The sequence below is a fragment of the Setaria viridis genome, chromosome 9 (assembly GCF_005286985.2).
Source record: "Setaria viridis chromosome 9, Setaria_viridis_v4.0, whole genome shotgun sequence".
Classification (NCBI taxonomy): Eukaryota; Viridiplantae; Streptophyta; class Magnoliopsida; order Poales; family Poaceae; genus Setaria; species Setaria viridis.
This window is the reverse complement of record NC_048271.2, coordinates 50,540,412-50,557,284: the sequence shown is the minus strand read 5'-3', so window position 1 is coordinate 50,557,284 and position 16,873 is coordinate 50,540,412. Positions and strand designations below refer to the sequence as shown.

The 16,873-nt window shown below is 41.5% G+C and overlaps 2 protein-coding genes across 4 annotated transcripts; one reads left to right on the top strand and one right to left on the bottom strand.

Moving 5' to 3' along the window:
- The first annotated feature begins 265 nt into the window (after nt 1-265).
- Nucleotides 266-5,044, top strand: LOC117836499 (protein DROOPING LEAF). Of its 2 annotated transcripts, none has more exons than XM_034715937.2 (7): nt 266-541; nt 1,213-1,359; nt 2,075-2,165; nt 2,380-2,428; nt 4,361-4,436; nt 4,542-4,631; nt 4,764-5,044. In XM_034715937.2, the coding sequence occupies exons 1-7, from the start codon at nt 473-475 to the stop codon at nt 4,827-4,829; spliced, it is 588 nt and encodes a 195-aa protein (XP_034571828.1). In that variant the 5' UTR covers nt 266-472; the 3' UTR covers nt 4,830-5,044. The 2 variants fall into 2 exon arrangements, with proteins under 2 accessions (XP_034571828.1, XP_034571829.1); XM_034715938.2 differs by having other exon boundaries at nt 270-541; nt 1,219-1,359.
- Nucleotides 5,045-7,740: 2,696 nt separating this feature from the next.
- On the bottom strand, nt 7,741-16,691 carry LOC117836597 (MADS-box transcription factor 1). 2 transcript variants are annotated; one of them, XM_034716062.2, is made up of 8 exons: nt 16,286-16,691; nt 10,450-10,525; nt 9,160-9,221; nt 8,962-9,061; nt 8,839-8,880; nt 8,697-8,738; nt 8,346-8,488; nt 7,741-8,094 (listed from the first exon to the last, which is right to left on the bottom strand). In XM_034716062.2, exons 1-8 carry the CDS (start codon nt 16,468-16,470, stop codon nt 8,010-8,012), a joined length of 735 nt encoding a protein of 244 aa, XP_034571953.1. In that variant the 5' UTR covers nt 16,471-16,691; the 3' UTR covers nt 7,741-8,009. The 2 variants fall into 2 exon arrangements, with proteins under 2 accessions (XP_034571953.1, XP_034571954.1); XM_034716063.2 differs by having other exon boundaries at nt 8,346-8,482; nt 16,286-16,687.
- Nucleotides 16,692-16,873: the final 182 nt, after the last annotated feature.

The following is a 16,873-nucleotide window of genomic DNA, read 5'->3' as shown; positions in this document are numbered from 1 at the left end:
GACTGTTCCTTTCCCTTGACGTGTACACTTGCTTACACGGGCGAGCGCGAGCGAGAGAGACGATGGATATCACTATGCAGGTTAGGCCAGAACCTTGCATTGCTCGTCTCGAAAAGATTTATGGTGTGGTGGTGTGCTCGCGCTCGATCGCCCGATCGCTGTGGTTGGTCTCGTGCGTACGGAGCCATGTGTGCGTGGGGCCCAGGGCATTATTGCAGGCATAGAAACCCTACCCCATCTTCTCTTGGAACCCAACTCTTTCTCTCTCTTGGCCGTGCTCCACTTCTTCTTCTTCTAGCTACCTCCCCGGCCTCCACCCCACTTCCTCTTTATCAGTAGTTCTCGCCTCACCACACGGCTAGCAGGCACACGCTTCTTGCTTCCTCTCCTAGCGCTAGAGCTCTGCTTACACACCACCGTCCGCGCCCGCCACCCTTCCCGCCGCCGGCAGCCGCCCACCGAGCGAGCAAGCATGGATTTGGTCTCGCAGTCCGAGCACCTGTGCTACGTGCGCTGCACCTACTGCAACACCGTGCTCGCGGTAAACTCTTCGAAAAATCGGGTCAGAATGAAACATCATGTGGGGGAAGATCATGATGCGGCGCAAGAATGGTCGCCAGATATGGCATTTTTTTTTCTTTCACCCGCTGGTTCTTTAACTTAGACAAGTTCTCTGCTGGTTCCCATTTTTCTTCTCCCTTTTGCGTTGTTCTGTATGTGTCCTTTGCGTTGGATGGGTGAAGCTCATCCACAAGGCGTGCCTGATTAAATCACACCATTTTTATTTTCTTGTCTTGCGATTGGAGGGAGAGCACAGAAAAATCCACTAGAATTACGCATGTGACATGTGATTGATGTGCTATGCTTCCTTTGCTGTGTTTCAGTGGCTCTTGCGTTGTTTCTTTGTGGAATATTCTGCTTACTGGTTCTCCTGATAGTGCCATGTTCCAACTTTCACTTCCATCTGTTTGGTGCTTCACAAGCTTCCATATCTTCTCTTCTTTGTTGTTACATGCATGCTGAAGTGTAGATTGGACAATAATCTTCTGTTCTTTTCTCCTCTCTGCCTTCCTGCCCCTCCCTTTCAATTTCCTCCCCTGAGATTTTATTCTAGCTGCTACTGCTTAGACAGTGCCATGCACAGGAAGTTGATCTAGAAACAGGTGGTTGATTTGATTGCATGCTGTGATTAATTTTTTGCTTCTTGGGTAGCTGCAGGTTGGGGTTCCATGCAAGAGGCTGATGGACACGGTGACTGTCAAGTGCGGCCACTGCAACAACCTCTCCTACCTCAGCCCACGGCCGCCGATGGTGCAGCCGCTCTCCCCGACTGATCACCACCCGCTGGGGCCCTTTCAGGTGGATCGTTACAACTATTTAATTACAATACCAAAGCATCTCTTCATTCATCATCCATCTGACGCATCGATCTGTGTGGGACTGTGTGTGTGACTTCTCTTTCTTCGATCTAGTAGTAGCCGTGTTTCTCTTCTCTGAAAATGTTAGCCTTTTTCCGAGGGGAAGGAGAAATATAAAATATGTGAGAAATAAGAAGAAATCGTTGCACTCATGACAGAAAGATGGAGCAATAGATCAGTGGGGTTTTCTCATGAAATATGGCCATGGTTTGCTTTACTTTCAGTTGCATCATCAGCGTGCTACTCTCTCTCTCTCTCTCTCTCTCTCTCTCTCTCTCTCTCATGTGGAACTACTCAAAAGTACTGTTTGCAAGGCAAGATTAAACAACGCTGGACTACAAAAGATTTCTTTTGCTCATCTGTGGCCTGGAAAAGTCCTCGTCGCTGCAAAAGGCAATTGATCAGCTTTTTTACGGCGGCAGCAGCAGTAGCACAGTAACTCTGCTGTGGCATTCATGCATGCATGGATCTCCTAACACATTTTCTTTTGGAAAGATAGGCATTATTCATGGCCAGATTTATTTGACGACCTAGCTAGTCGACAATAATTAGGAAATGATTTAGTTCATACGCATCATGATGCATCGCTAACATTTTTGAGATCTTGAAGCGCTGGGGCTAACCTTTGCTTCGTATGCTGCCATTTCTCGTGTCAGGGACCCTGCAATGACTGCCGGAGGAACCAACCAATGCCGCTGGCCTCACCGACATCAGATGCCAGCCCGAGAATGCCCTTCGTTGTCAAGCGTAAGTAGCAGTATAGCAAGAAGCAACTCTCCACCATCCAATCTTCTTCCTTGTGTTCCATGCTTTATTTTTTCTGTCCTTGCGTGATCTTTCTTACTTTCTTCTCAACAAACTCTTTCTTTTGTTAGTTGATGCTATAAATAAAGATGAGCAGTTATTTAATAAGGTTTTTCTTGTGCTCAATGTCAATGCCTTTTGTTTTCTCTGACTGCAGCCCCGGAGAAGAAACACCGCCTCCCATCTGCTTACAATCGCTTCATGAGGTGAGGAAGCATACATTTTTCTCTTTTACTTTTAAGTTGTTCAAATGCATGATCTCAAATAGTTACATGTGATCTCATAGTTACATGTTCGGAATCTCTCTTTTTATTTATATATAAATCTGATTTTGTAATGTTTGCTCAAACTTTAAAGTTCCAACAAGTTTAATTAAAATGGATTTGCACCCGTAATGGATACCTCTCCTCTATACTTTTCCCAACCAGTAGCTAGGCTCGCAAATGTGTACGATATTAGCCTGCTATGTACAGTAACAGAAGTATATAAAAATGTGAGACGAAACCAGTTGTGTGCAGATCTGAATCTATCTCTTCCTTCTGTCAACCAAGTACAATAGCTAGCAAGACAATATATATAGCACACGTTATTTTTTGCTCTTCTACATGGTACACCATTTTGCATTAATTATTTTTAGTATTAGGTCGGTACTAAATAAATCTCCGCTTCATCTCATCCCTTTTCCCCATTAAAACCATGATGAAACTGTGCATCCAACAACAAGGTTGAAAAAAAAAGATTGCACTTTATAAATTAAATGTTTGATCCGGAGCAATGTTGGGTTTTCTTATTATTTTGCACCAAATCAATGCTTGCTGGTAACTTTTTGTGGACATCTTTCAGTACTGTGTAGTTATTCATGTTAGTTTTAGCAAATTTCCAGATAACTTTTTAGACACGTTCTGATTAAGCTCGAGCACTATTTATATTAGTCCAGTCAGGCAGTACTATTTTTCCAATATTAAAAGCTGCTGGGATCTAGAAAATAAATGTGGATATATTTGGCAGGAAACATATAGTATATGTTTAGGTAATATTTTTTTAGGATAACAGCCACTGAACTCGTGTAAGCAAACATAAAAGAACGGATCCGAAGGTACATAGTGGTTCTGTTGTTTTTTTATTCCTTCTCGGCTCCCATTTCTCTTAAACAAATATTATGATTTCTCTTGAGTCGTGAAGGATTAAAAATCATCAAAAGCACACTATATACTTTCCTTTCCATCTTTTTATGTATTCAACACAATCTAAAGAGTGCAAAAAAAAATTTCACCTAATAAGATATTGCATTGTATTGTAAACATTGATTATGGGCCTTGAATTTATATATTTTCTCTTAGAATGTTGTTTGAGTAGTTGTATGTATCTTCCTTCAAGAAATTAGAAATACTGAAGATTGCTTCTTACAAACCAAATGGCACACAACAAATAAGAACAACCAAAATGACCATACATATGTTACACAAATGACAACCATTTTGACAAGAATGGACCGGATGATTGTTTTGCCTGAGTTCCTACACTACTCCATTGCTGAGAAAGCTATGCTTGCCTTGCCCTGTATGTAGTGTGGTTTCAGTACATGTAGACAAAATGCATTTTCTTAATGTGTACCTCTTTACTTATTGCTCTACATGCAGTTAGCTTTGCAATTTACTAATTCTATCGACACAATTGTTAAATATGTATAGTTTGGTACTCCCTCCATTTGTTTGGATTCTAAGATTCCAACTTCTTAATCTTTGACAAAAAAATGTAGCCAAAGAATTTGTAGATTGTAATATCCAACTTTAGTACCATTTGATTTGTATTTGAAATTTCTTTCATATGGTGTTAATATAATTTTTGTGATCATGGAAAATGTAATATTAGAGAAGCTAATGGTCCGAGGGTGTGACCTTATAGACCGCACCGGGCCAAACCACCCCCTACATCGTGCATTCTAGAATTATGCAAAAAATAAATTATATATGTAACATTGTATAGATACTTTTCTGTGTTTCTTAGAGTAGTGAAGTCCCATACAGCACCATGAACTATCATTTTTTCTTCCTGAAAGTCTCTTTTGGTACAAAAGAAAAATCACACACGCTTAAATTTCTTTCATTAGATAATACCATTTACATTACATGTGGCAGGGAGGAGATTCAGCGCATCAAAGCTGCGAAGCCAGACATCCCTCACAGGGAGGCCTTCAGCATGGCTGCTAAGAACGTAAGATTGCTGGTTAATTAATTAAGCTATGTGCTATAAACTTTAATTCTTGGAAACATTTTTACATAGCTCTATTTAATTTTCTCTGTGACGTGCTGCATGCAGTGGGCGAAGTGTGACCCGCGCTGTTCGACGACTGTCTCTACTGCCACTTCCAACAGCGCTCCTGAGCCTAGAGTTGTGCCTGCTCCTCAGGTAACTACTGATGAACGACGCTTTGATCTGGAATCGAAGTACAATAATGCAAAGCCCATGCTGCTTCCATATCGAGATTCTATGTGCTGCTATGCCTAGCAATATCTTACGTGTACAATGCTGCTCTTGCAGGAGAGGGCCAAGGAGCAAGTCATTGAGAGCTTCGACATCTTCAAGCAGATTGAGCGCAGCATCTAGACCAGATCGGGTCGACCGATGGTGCAGTAGCCCAGGATCGAGCTAGTATCATCAGATAACCGGCCTATATATCCCATATCGCCGTCATATATATGCATCATGCATCCACCCATCATCCTGTACTGTTCCTGTTCCTGTGTTGTTGGAGTGTACGCACCTCTTTAATTATGAACAGCTGCTACCCTATATAATATTTACCGTCCTATTATTCCCTATATATTATGGTTAAGCATGCATGTGCATTTATTTGTGTTTACTTAACTGTATGCATGTATTTGTGCGGACTGAGAAAATAGGGGCCATGCATAGAGGTGGTGCATATGATCAATATATGAAGTAGATCCTAATGTGAAATTAATTTTCTTGTTTTCCATTGCATGATCCCTCCCAAAAAAAAACAGGGGCATTCTAAATTAATGTATACGGTTAAATAAACATAATATTAATATATGTAGTTGTTTGGCTTATTATTTTTATTAGGAGCTAGCACTTTCATAATATTGTTTGTAGGTTTTACAAATATATTAACACATGGGTTAATGTGAAAATGATATGAAAACAACACTTAATATCAAAGGGACACTTAATTGATGAGATGGAATAGGCACTGTTGGATATATGTGCATGCAATATTGCATGATGGAATAAATCTAAAACGCAGCGACATTATCATTGAATTCCGTAGGAAAACTAGGCATGCAAATAATGGTGGTGGTACATTGGTCCCAAGACATATATGTTGCAAGTGCATGAATAGCTGGGGAGAACTGCAGTCTTTCATGCGCACAGGAGCTAGGGCAACCATGCATTAGACTGAGGACCATTTCAATGATTAGTAGCTTGCCTAGATATTCTGCTGCAGGTTCGTTTCAGATCTGATGTTACCGTATATTCTAGGAGTGTTATCGTACAGTGTCGCTGCATCCTAAGATTTTGTTGTATTGCCTTGAGCCTTGGCTAATGAGTATTACATAGGCTATATCTACACTGTATATATACATACTCTCTAGGGAATATATTGTCGTATACTGTTAGAAATATTCAAGAATTAACGTAGGAATCTTTGTTGAAACCGTGTTCCCATGATTTCATCAAATGTCAAATTAAACTTTCTAGTGGTATTTAAAAGAATTGAGACTAGTAACACAAAGAAGGATGCAAGAACATTGGCCTCCTATTCTGCAGCTTGTACTGACAATAAGTCCAAAATCCAAACTTGCCAACTTGGTGTAATAGAATGATCTAGGATTTAATTTTAAAATTTCACTCTGATTAGCCCTTGTTCTCAGTTTGTGCCTAATCAACTATATATATACCGAAAGTTTGCTAGTTTCACGGTAATTTAACTAGGACTCTTTGTATCAAAATTTTTGAGTTGTCAACTATATATATAAAGATCATGTGAGCTGCCCCGTAATGAAACAGACGGTAATTTTCACAAATATCTCATTCTCTAAAGAAAATCTAAGAAAAGCCTATGGAGCACGTGAGCAGAAATCCATAATAGAGTCTGACAACATCAAACAACTAACTATCCTCATCGAGGAGCTTATTAGTAGACTGCTAAAATATTTGGGGGAACAAAACAAGGCTCTACTGTTTCTAAGTCGTCCCTGTAAAAACTAGTAAATTAAACTATGGTGTTAACTTTCTCATACGGCATCTCGGCTCTAAATGTTATACATCTGGATAGATTCAGAATCAAATAAATGATTTAGCTAGAATTTAAACTAGTTCTTTGAAAATACTGGAACAACCATCCTTCCATCCTGAACAAATATTAGGGAGTAAAAGAAACTACAAACATTAGTTCGTTCTGACAAGGTGACGCACACGCACACCGCTGTGCTGATTCCTTTTTCTTGGCCCAAGAGGATATTATTGTCGTTACAACGTTACAAGCTATCTGATGTGCCCAAGGATGATGTATGTATGTATCCTTCAATAAACTTGTTCCAGGAAAGTTCTAATTCTTCCATAAATTCGTATGAATTTCTCATTAATGCAATTTCTTCTGTAAGTTTAGCCGCATACCTACGTCTCTCTAGACTCTAGAGAGAGTCCATGCTACCTAAATTTTAGAGCGTCCGGCCCAATTAGGCTTCCTCAGCTTAAAAGTTCAACAGTTCAGTGCCTGAAATGCCACGCACTTTTGATTATTGTACAGCCATAAACGTACTGCTGTTACGATCTCGTTTTCCTGTTTCACAGACTAACACGACTGCAGTGGTATTGCAGTAACGATTCCTCTTTGTCCCTTCACCAGATAGTAGATCGTAGTGTGCGTGCAAGCTAGGACAAAGTCGGCAAGAGACTCACTCACTCATGTGCCCGCGCCTTGTTGCGAGCATCTGTGCCGTCAATTTCAGGACAAGTGCGTTGTGCCGGCACCCGGCAGCCGCTCGTGCCCCTGCCTCCCCGTGTCCGGCCCCGGCCGGTTTCGAGCAGATCCGCCTGGCGTGGCAGCGGGGGAGAGGAGACCACCCACGATTGTTTCGTGAAGCCTCGGGGCCTCGAAGAGGATAAGACAGGAGTTCAGTGACTCGGAGGACACAGCTCGCGCTCGCGCTAGACTCCGCCCCATGTGAAGAGGCCGCGGCCCACAGGCCACGAGAGTCCAAGGCCCCACGGAGACAGACGGTGGTGGGCACCTGAGCGCCCTCGCGAGCGGCCCACGCGAGTAGAGCAAATTCGGCTCAGGCAGAGGAGCGCCCTAGCGTCGAATGGCCCACGCGAGTAGAGTAAATTCGGCCCAGGAAGCACGCGGCAGTGTTCGGAGTTGGGACGCGCTACCGCTTCGGCGCGGGTGAGCAGCGAGCAGAGCAGAGCAGAGTCGCTGGTTCCCCAGAAATGAAGAGTGCGCTTGCGCAGCATTGCCACTATTCTTCTGGTTGCAGTCACCACGCACAAATGACAAATACCATTGCTAGATATATAAAGTTCCAAGCTTCGCCACACACGAACACGAGGTCTCAAAGGTAGCATTACAATCACACACACGGTGCCGTTCACCGGCACAGTACAATACGGGCTCGAATTGCTCCCCTGTTCTCTTCATCGTTTTGGGAAGTCTCAAGAGCAGTTTCAATCAAACTTTCATTCAATAATGCGTAGAAGAGGGCCGGAAATGCGTCCTGCTAGGCCGGCCATGCATCAGCTTATTTCAGTCGTCTGAGCACTTCAAATCCATCCGGATCCACCGTGCTCGTTTGGGTCCGCCATGTCTTCGTTGTTCAGCTGGTCCATGTAGGCTTGTTGGTGGTACCTTCGCAGAGGACGACCATTCATTGAGTTAGTTAGTTATAAAAAGAAGAGTAATGAATGAAAACATGCTAAAGAAATGAAGTGCTCAATCTGAAAGTGCTGGGATCCTGTTTCTCCAAAGCAAATGACTCTGATGTGATTGTTGCGATTGCACAGGTTCAGATAACAGTTATGTCTTCCTTGAGCATATTTACAGCTTTCTCTTGATTTTTATTTTTTTTGTGCTACTGTTCGACGAGTGGAGAAACTTACCCAATCTGCAGGGAAGGATCATTGTCTGGGTGCTGAAGGAATCCCTGATAAGGTTCAATGGCATTCCCACTAGTGCCACTGTGCCCACCTTCTTCCCAGGAAACATGTAGCACACTCTCTGCATTGGTTTCTTGCAACTGGCACTTGCAATAGATCAGTAATGAATTAAGTTAGCCTCAACACAAAAGGTGAGCTTATTTGGTTAAAGTGTTATGTCACATCTTCGTCAAGAACAGGGGAAAAAAATATGTAGTGTTAAGCATTAGTAACATCCAAGTTCATCATCATCACCCAAAAAATAAAATCCTATGTTCATCATAATAAGAAATTTTTTAAGGTCAATGATGTTACCTTTTTCCTGAGGTCCTTGTTAAGGTCCTGTAGTTCTTGCTCCTGCAAAACATAATTGTTACCTCGCGATTACAAAGTTTATATGAATGCAAGGAAAAGAAATAAAATTAGACAAAAGGTAATCGAAACGTATCATTATTACCTTACTTTTCAGATCAAAGAGCTGATCAAGCAACATTTGATTCTGTAAACATATCAACTCTCGTCATAAGCAAGCCAAACAACGTATAGAAATGTACAAATTGACGCTAGTCAAGTTTTCCACCTTTCTTGTCCTGATATGTTTCAGGGATATCTCTATTTGGTTCTCAAGCTGCTCAAGCTCCTTCATGCTAAGTGGACCCAGATCCTCACCAAGAATATTTCTACAATGATGAATTAGTGCCACATCTCTACATCAGAGGCCAGTTAACGAATTTTAGTGCAGCTGAAACAAACTATCAGTACCATCTTTGAAGACTACCTTTGTGTAGTTTGAAGAAATTCAACTCTGGTCTTCAACTTCAAATAATCCTGGTAGTTGATCTAGTTTCAACAAGAACGACCAGAACGAAACAGAGTAAGTCAAAGGGAGATCATGCTTGGGAAGATATAAAGTTCAAGGTCAGTATATAGATCGTGTTCTCCAAACAAACAAACAAACATAGTTCCATAAAAAGTTGGCAACTGACTTCTACAACAGAATTTCTTCGGAAATGATCAGGCAGGATGTAGGCAGCATTCAAGAAATCCCATGCCTGCCGTATTATGTATAATCGTGAAATTAAGAATTTTAGCATCTATTTTGACAAAAAAAAAGTATTTTTCATTCATGCCAAATAATATTATTTTGGAAACTAACACATAATTTTGTATACTTATCAATTTATGATGTGGTTTTGAGATATAAATTTTTGTATTTTGGTGGAAGGAAAAAAATGAACTATCTCCTTTCAGGAAGATACATGGGCCGGGCTTGCATATGGCGGGCTCAGCGAAGGAGAGATGGGCTTGTATGTATATGGTCCAGTTGTCAAGCTCAACCCACACGCAATCCATCCCCAAACAAAATAGGAACTCACAGCCCAATGCTCTCCAAAATTGTTCGCCTTTTGCCAGCCCACCCGTTGGTGAAACCCAACTAAGAATCAGCTTCCTTTTTGAGAGCACAAATTGGATGCACCTGCGCATTCACGCACACATATCACACCCACACACCCAACATAGATGTGCCCTATCTAGCACACATCTAACAAGAATAGCATGGGCACGCGCTTTATCGTTGAACTAAAAAATATAAATGCCCGTATCTAGTCGAACTGAGCTAACATTCAGTTCTCTAGGAAATAGTTTCCTGATTGTACATTCAAGTCAAAAAACACTGCACACATAATCAAAGAACGTGATCATACGGTCGTGTATATTCAAGCCTAGGTCAATCATACTACTACATCTCTATTCCTAATACACAATGTTGAGCAAGAATGTCTGCACACTTCCTTTCCTTGATAGTCAATGAAGCTTTATGATGGAAAGTAAGCATAAAAAGTATGATATCAATTAGTTTGGAAAGGACATGAATATAGTCCATTTGACCGATGAGAAAGTAGATTTGGTTCATTATTTTTTGGAGCGATCTGTGTCACTGGAAGAGACCAACAGACTCACAATAACATATTATATTCTTGTCTATATAACAATACGTTACATCCTCACAAAAGTGATCACAAAAGCATTATGTCAAAAAAGGATGTTAAGAACTCATTAAGCTTACTTCACCGTCCAATGGAGTTTTTATTTCCTGTGAGCCGTAATTGGAGCTGCGGTATCTCTCGAGTGTTTTGTACATGCTGTTTTCACAAGAAAATTGAAGTGATCAGTGGATGGTCAATTGAACAAGCAAGCCTTTTAAAATTATGTTCAGAAAGCCATTTACAAAAAAGAAGGATATTTCACCAGAAAAAGTAACATCCAGAGAAAAACACAATATAAAAGTTGTTGAGTTATTATGCAACAGCATAAGCATCCTTTCGTCTTAATGCTTTTTTATGTTCTTTGTTAGAGGAGTTTTGTCACATGAAACATAGAATGATAAGGGTTGAATCATGATCCTTAATTGCTTTTTTAGGTTTGTACTAAATTCTGTTTAGTCATGCGTGGACACCTCGGAATCATGATGAAACCTAACTAAAAAGATAGAAATACTGTATAAAAAGTTCACTTTCAAAAATAAAACAGTTCGATTGTTTGAAGCAGTGATAATTAATTAAGAACGACGTTTCTTTGGTAATATTCCAACAAGCACTCATGTTTGTGTTTGAGCACTTTAATTACCTCTAATTTTCATAAGAAAACAAAATCAGTCTCCACTCCAAATGTCAGCACGGCATAAAATCTGCTAACTTAACTCAATAATTCATTAGTTATATATTTTTAGTGTTAAGGTAGAATAGTAGAATACATATGTCTAAATTTGGTTGCTGCTTTTGTGCACCAGCCGAGCATACTAAATCGACTAAATACTAATATATAACACACAGAGAGCATTTGGCACTAAGAATGATTTATAAGGGCTTCTTAGCATGCACTTTTTCCCTTTCTTCTCTTTGATCTCCTCACCAGCTCATCTTGTTAGATGCATGGACTAATTTTTAGTTCGGATCACATCGGATGTTTCGATACCAATTAGAAGGACTAAACGTGAACTAATTATAAAACTAATTGCATAAGCCATGGCTAATTCGCGAGATGAATCTATTAAGTATAATTAATTCATGATTAGCACATATTTACTGTAGCATCACATGGTCAAATCATGAACTAATTAGGCTTAATAGATTCGTCTTGCGAATTAGCCTTCATTTATGCAATTAGTTTTGTAATTAACCTATATTTAATACTTCTAATATGTGATACGGATTAAACTTGAGTCCTCGTGGACAAACATGCCCTTAGTCTGAATTTACCAATCAAAGCGATAGAAAAAATCTGCAGCCTTGTCAGGACAAAAGAAAAATGGTGATAGAGGGAAAGGCCACCTCCGATCCCTGAGTCCCATCGTAATCCAAATTTGGGTGTGAACGCAACATAGGATGTGATGTTGTGTTTGTCCTATGGCCGAGATGGTGCTACGCAAGGCATCTCAGGCCATGCAGTGGCCAGTGGAGGCGCTCCATGTGCTGCGGCAGACCTCATCTATGCACAGCAACCGAGTTTGAGGCGTGCAGGCAGGTGCAGCACAGCAACTGATGCTATGGCATAGGCCATACGTAGCCATGACAGCTCGCTATATTATTACTGTCATGAGTATAATAGACCTCACAACCTCAGTGCTTCACGGAGTCACGGCATTGGTCCGAGGATTATCTGGATATTTTTCACCTCTACAATGGTTTTCAAGTCCCAACAATGAATTGACCTTTTGGTATCAGACCATAATAACAGTAATTAAATATAGTAAATGCAATAAGCACAAATGTTTCTTATGGAACAAAGTTTTAATTTATAAAGCTTTTATTTGTGGAAACTCCATGCTAGTAGTAGTAGTTCCTCAGAAGATCTAATCATCCAACTAGAATCTCCACTACTAAAGAAGGTAGCTAGGTTGGACTGAAATTCAATAGAGAATCCCACTAGTTGACCAACAATTTTCAATCTATGATATATGATCAGATGATAACCATCTTTGATTTTTCCTTTTGAGAACAAACCAATAGTTGATACTTGCAATACTGTTAGTTAATGGTACCACCTATTTAATCCTCTAACTGGAGAGAGAGAAAATGAGTTATTCATATATGATATAATCTAGCTAGTAATGTGCGTGAGAGGGGGACAATTTGCATTTATCAACATAAATATACAAAAAGTCATTAGTATTCCGGAACAAATCAAACAATGGTGCTTTGATTGGGTAATCGATTCTGAGAATCAAAAATGTGTTTTCTGCGACATGAACAAACAATCTAATTTAATTTCGAAATCAATCCTGAGAATCAAAATTTATCTTTGGCTCTTTGCTAATCACTCCATTCATAGTGGTAGAACATTTACACTTGAGTCCCGGAACTCGAGGGTTCAAATCAGTAGTGTTCTTGCAAAATAAGGGACGGTAAAACTGCCTATTTCCCCTTCCCCAAACACTAATTTATTTTGGTGTTTCCAACACTAGGTACACTCCTACTTGCTACAATCATGAATGGATTACGGGCCTATTTGTTTCAGCTTTTTTGAGTAGCGATTCTCTAGAAATCTAGTTACCGTGAAAAGCTGCTGTCCACATAATCTGCTGGTAGGAGAAGCAGAGTGTTTGGCAACCTGATTTTTTTGTTAGGGACAGGGAGCTCGACGGCAGGGTGGTGCTCGGCGGCCGGTGGCACTGACTGACGGGCGGCACAAGAGGTGGAGGGGCCAGCGGCAGGGCCACGCCACCACCGGCGCCACGGAGGTGGAGGGGCCAAGAGGGCCGGCGGGGTTGGCGGAGGGGCCGACGGCAACACGCTGACCGCCCGGGAGGGGCTAGCGGTGGGGAGCGGCGGGGTTGGTGGAGGGGCGCGGAGGGGCCGGCAGCGGGGTTGGCAGCGGCGTGCGGAGGGGCCGACGGCGGCGCGCTGACCGGTCGGGAGGGGCTGGTGGCGGGGAACGGCAGGGTTGACTAAGGGGCGCGGAGGACCGGCGGCGCCGTGCTGACTAGGTGGGAGGGGCTGGTAGTAGGGAGTGGCGGGGCTAGCGGAGGTGCGGAGGACGAGTGGGAGGGTGCGGAGGGGAGAGGGGGTATGGAATCGCGGGATTCTCCCGCAATTGGCACCCCGACCCGATTCTCGGTCACGTTGAAGTTCTGCTCGGGGAAAAATCTGATTTCTGTAGAATCGAACGAGAATTGTGGCGTTTGGAGGGGTTGTTCGATTTTTTCCATTAGAATCCGCCCTATAATCGGAAACAAACACGCCCGTACATGTCAATCATAAAAGTAGTGAAACCTTAACTATCAGTAGCTTTCAAAATATTTAGTTTGGAAACGTGGAAAACACAATTATAAATTTATGTAGAAATGAGCTTTCGTAATCTCATTTTTAGGATTTTACTACAGAATATTAAAATAGAAAATACGGATAAAGAAAACATGGGAGGCCTTGTGAATGTAAAAAAGATAAGTACTTTTACCGGTGGGAATACTAGAACCCATGCGTCTTTGTTTGGAGTTTCTTTTATGGATATACAGGCATTATGCTCTAAGGTTATGAAGGCACATTTATTAGGCCTGTTTGTTTCAACTATATATATTAGTGTTATTATTGGCTATGCAACTTGCAAGGGGGTATTCCTGTCTCTCTATCTACTATATCTATGAATCAAGTTAGGACACATATACGTATTCCATAACATGCTAATGTTATTAGCTGTATATTTCATATGTTTGCCCTTTGCCTGCTACTACTTGTTATCTATATGTCCACAGTCTTATAACTAAACAAACTATACACTCCAATGTAAAAAATACTTGATGTTTTGGACAATGACATGGTCTATAAATATAGTTTTGACCAATGTTAAAAAAAATCTGAATTTACGCTATCACGAAACTATATTCACAAAAAATTTCACATATGATTTTCATGCTTCTAAACTAAATAATTTGAAACATTTATACTCAAAGTTTAAAAGGTATGGCAGAAAACATTTTATTTGTGACTAGAAGGTGCATACATGTAATACTTTGTTCCATAAAAAATTCTTGATGTCACTGATTTTTTCAATATTTTTGAGTCAAGATCTTGATCACTATTTTTTTTAAAAAACATATTTACAGATCTATTAGATTCATGAGATTATGGATTTACTTTTTCAAGACAGATCTATGCTTTTATGTTTATAAACCAAACATTTAAATTTATTGACTGGTAAAATTTCAAAAGTTCGACTGAATCTTGTTCAGGACATCATGTACTTTTTACTGGATGGAAAACTATATAAATGAATCAACTTATGTATCAACAAGGATAAAACCCAAAAAAAATTACCACTGTGGAGTCACTGGAAGGGGAAAATCTCTGAAATGGTCAGAGAAAACCAGACCCATTAAGACTGAACTGGAAATTAAGAACAGTCTTTCATGCATGTAAGAAAAAGGCAAGAAGAAGAAGGCACTATGAATATATCGTTAACTTCCAGAAAAGCTGAACTGTCCAGGTACGGGGCAATCTTCTTCAGAAAAAGAAACTACGAAATGAAATGCTCCTGCATGCGATTAAATGCACTGCACATCGGTTTACGCAGCTTGTGCACATGGATCAAAGCACTGACGTTCAATCTCCATAATATTGCATGCGATGCTGAGATGCTTGATATGACGTGTGAAGGAAAAAGCTTACCGCTTGACGTTTCTGTCAGTCAGATCGTTAATCGAGTGGCTCTACACGGGACTCAAGAAAGATAAGATAGCATTGCGAGATCTCGAGCATCAGCTGCTACCGCCCTTCCTCCAATGGAACAGTAACGAATGGAACAGTAGCATATAGACCAACAGATGAGGGCTTTCACTGAAGCAGCTCTAGTGAACATGCCCATGACTGAACCAGTGCATGGAGCTCAAGGTAAAGGATCAGCTAGTCTTGGAACATAATATTAGTTGATGAAATAAAGGAAATGCACGGTCGATCTGACGAACAGAAACGGGAAAGGAACGGAACACATGCAGCAAAGAGAACTTGGGAGAGTGAATAACTGGATTTGGAACGGCAATGCTAAAAAGGGAAAGAAGAAGGCAGTAAATGGACTGCTGCTTTTTAACTCTTGCCTCTTCTAGAAAAAGAACAAGTTGAAAACACAAATCTTGTTTGATGAGGTACAGGTCTACTATCCATGAAACTAAAGAGATCTACCTTGGGAAGTGCAAGAACTGTATGCATATAGGAGTATCGTTATAGTATTTGTGAAGAAAAACCTATGTTTTTTTTAGGAAAGAAAAACCTATGTTATGCTAGATGATGAAACTGAGCATAAGTGAGGATATTTATACTAGTCCTTTCAGAGAAAACAAGGTCATATTATCGTGTTCCTTACTGCTATATAGAAGTATAACACGATTAATAGAGGAAGATCTAGGTTTATGTGGCCAGATCTTGGTTTTACTTCGTGATCAAACGAGCTAGTAATGAATGATGATCAGAAAGAAACAAAAACGAAGCAGCCAAGATTAAAAAAAAAGAGGAGAGAAAATTATCCGAAGAGATCGAGCTTAGTGACCATCAAACACCAAATTAAATAGAGATGAACAGATAAACAACAGCAACCATGCATGAAAACAAAGCCGCCAAAGACTAAAGAAGAGAGACAGAAAGCTTTCCAAAGAGAGTGAGACAAGATCTGTAAGCAAGTTACTAAACTGAGCACCTGCTCTTCCAAGCCAGAATTGAGAGAACAAATCTAACAAGCCAAAAACTGTCTGCCCAAGAAGATTACTCGAGCAAAATTAAGGAGAAAAAGGAATCAACAAAAAGACGAGCCAAAAGCACAGTTCTCTCGTTTAATTCTTCGTTTTAGGGATGCATGATGCGCCGTGCGTGGAGTAGTTGTAGGGCAGAGGCGCGCGCGCGCGCGCGCGAACGTACCATGACGAGCTGGAGAACTCGAAGAGGCGGCCGCGGCCGGAGAAGATGATGAGCGCGACCTCGGCGTCGCACAGCAGCGAGAGCTCGTACGCCTTCTTGAGCAGCCCGTTCCGGCGCTTGGCGAACGTCACCTGCCGGCTGATCTTGTTCTCGATCCGCTTCAGCTCCACCTTGCCGCGACCCATCTTCGTCTTCCTTCCTTCCTCCTTCCTTCTTCCCTCTTTCTCTCTAAAGCTCTGCCTCTCTCTCTAGCTCACCGGGAGTCTGGGTTGCTTTAAGTAGAGAGATGCTTTGTTTGCGATCGTACTGCCCTTGAGGCGAGGTCTTTTTGGTGCTTTCGGAGAGTTTCCCCCCTCTCTAGAGATGCCTTGCTCACACGTCTCTCTCTCTCTCTCTCTCTACCTCTCTCTCTCCCTCTCAAGTATCTCCCGATCCATCAACCTCGCAGTGACGCCGTGATCCGCCAGGCCAGCGACCGATCACTCGCCCACCACCAGGCCCTGTAGCTTTTCGCGAGGCGCGCGCATGGTGGGGGCCGCCCCGCGAGACCGGGCGGAGGCGACGGGGCATGGCTTGGCTTGCCTCGCC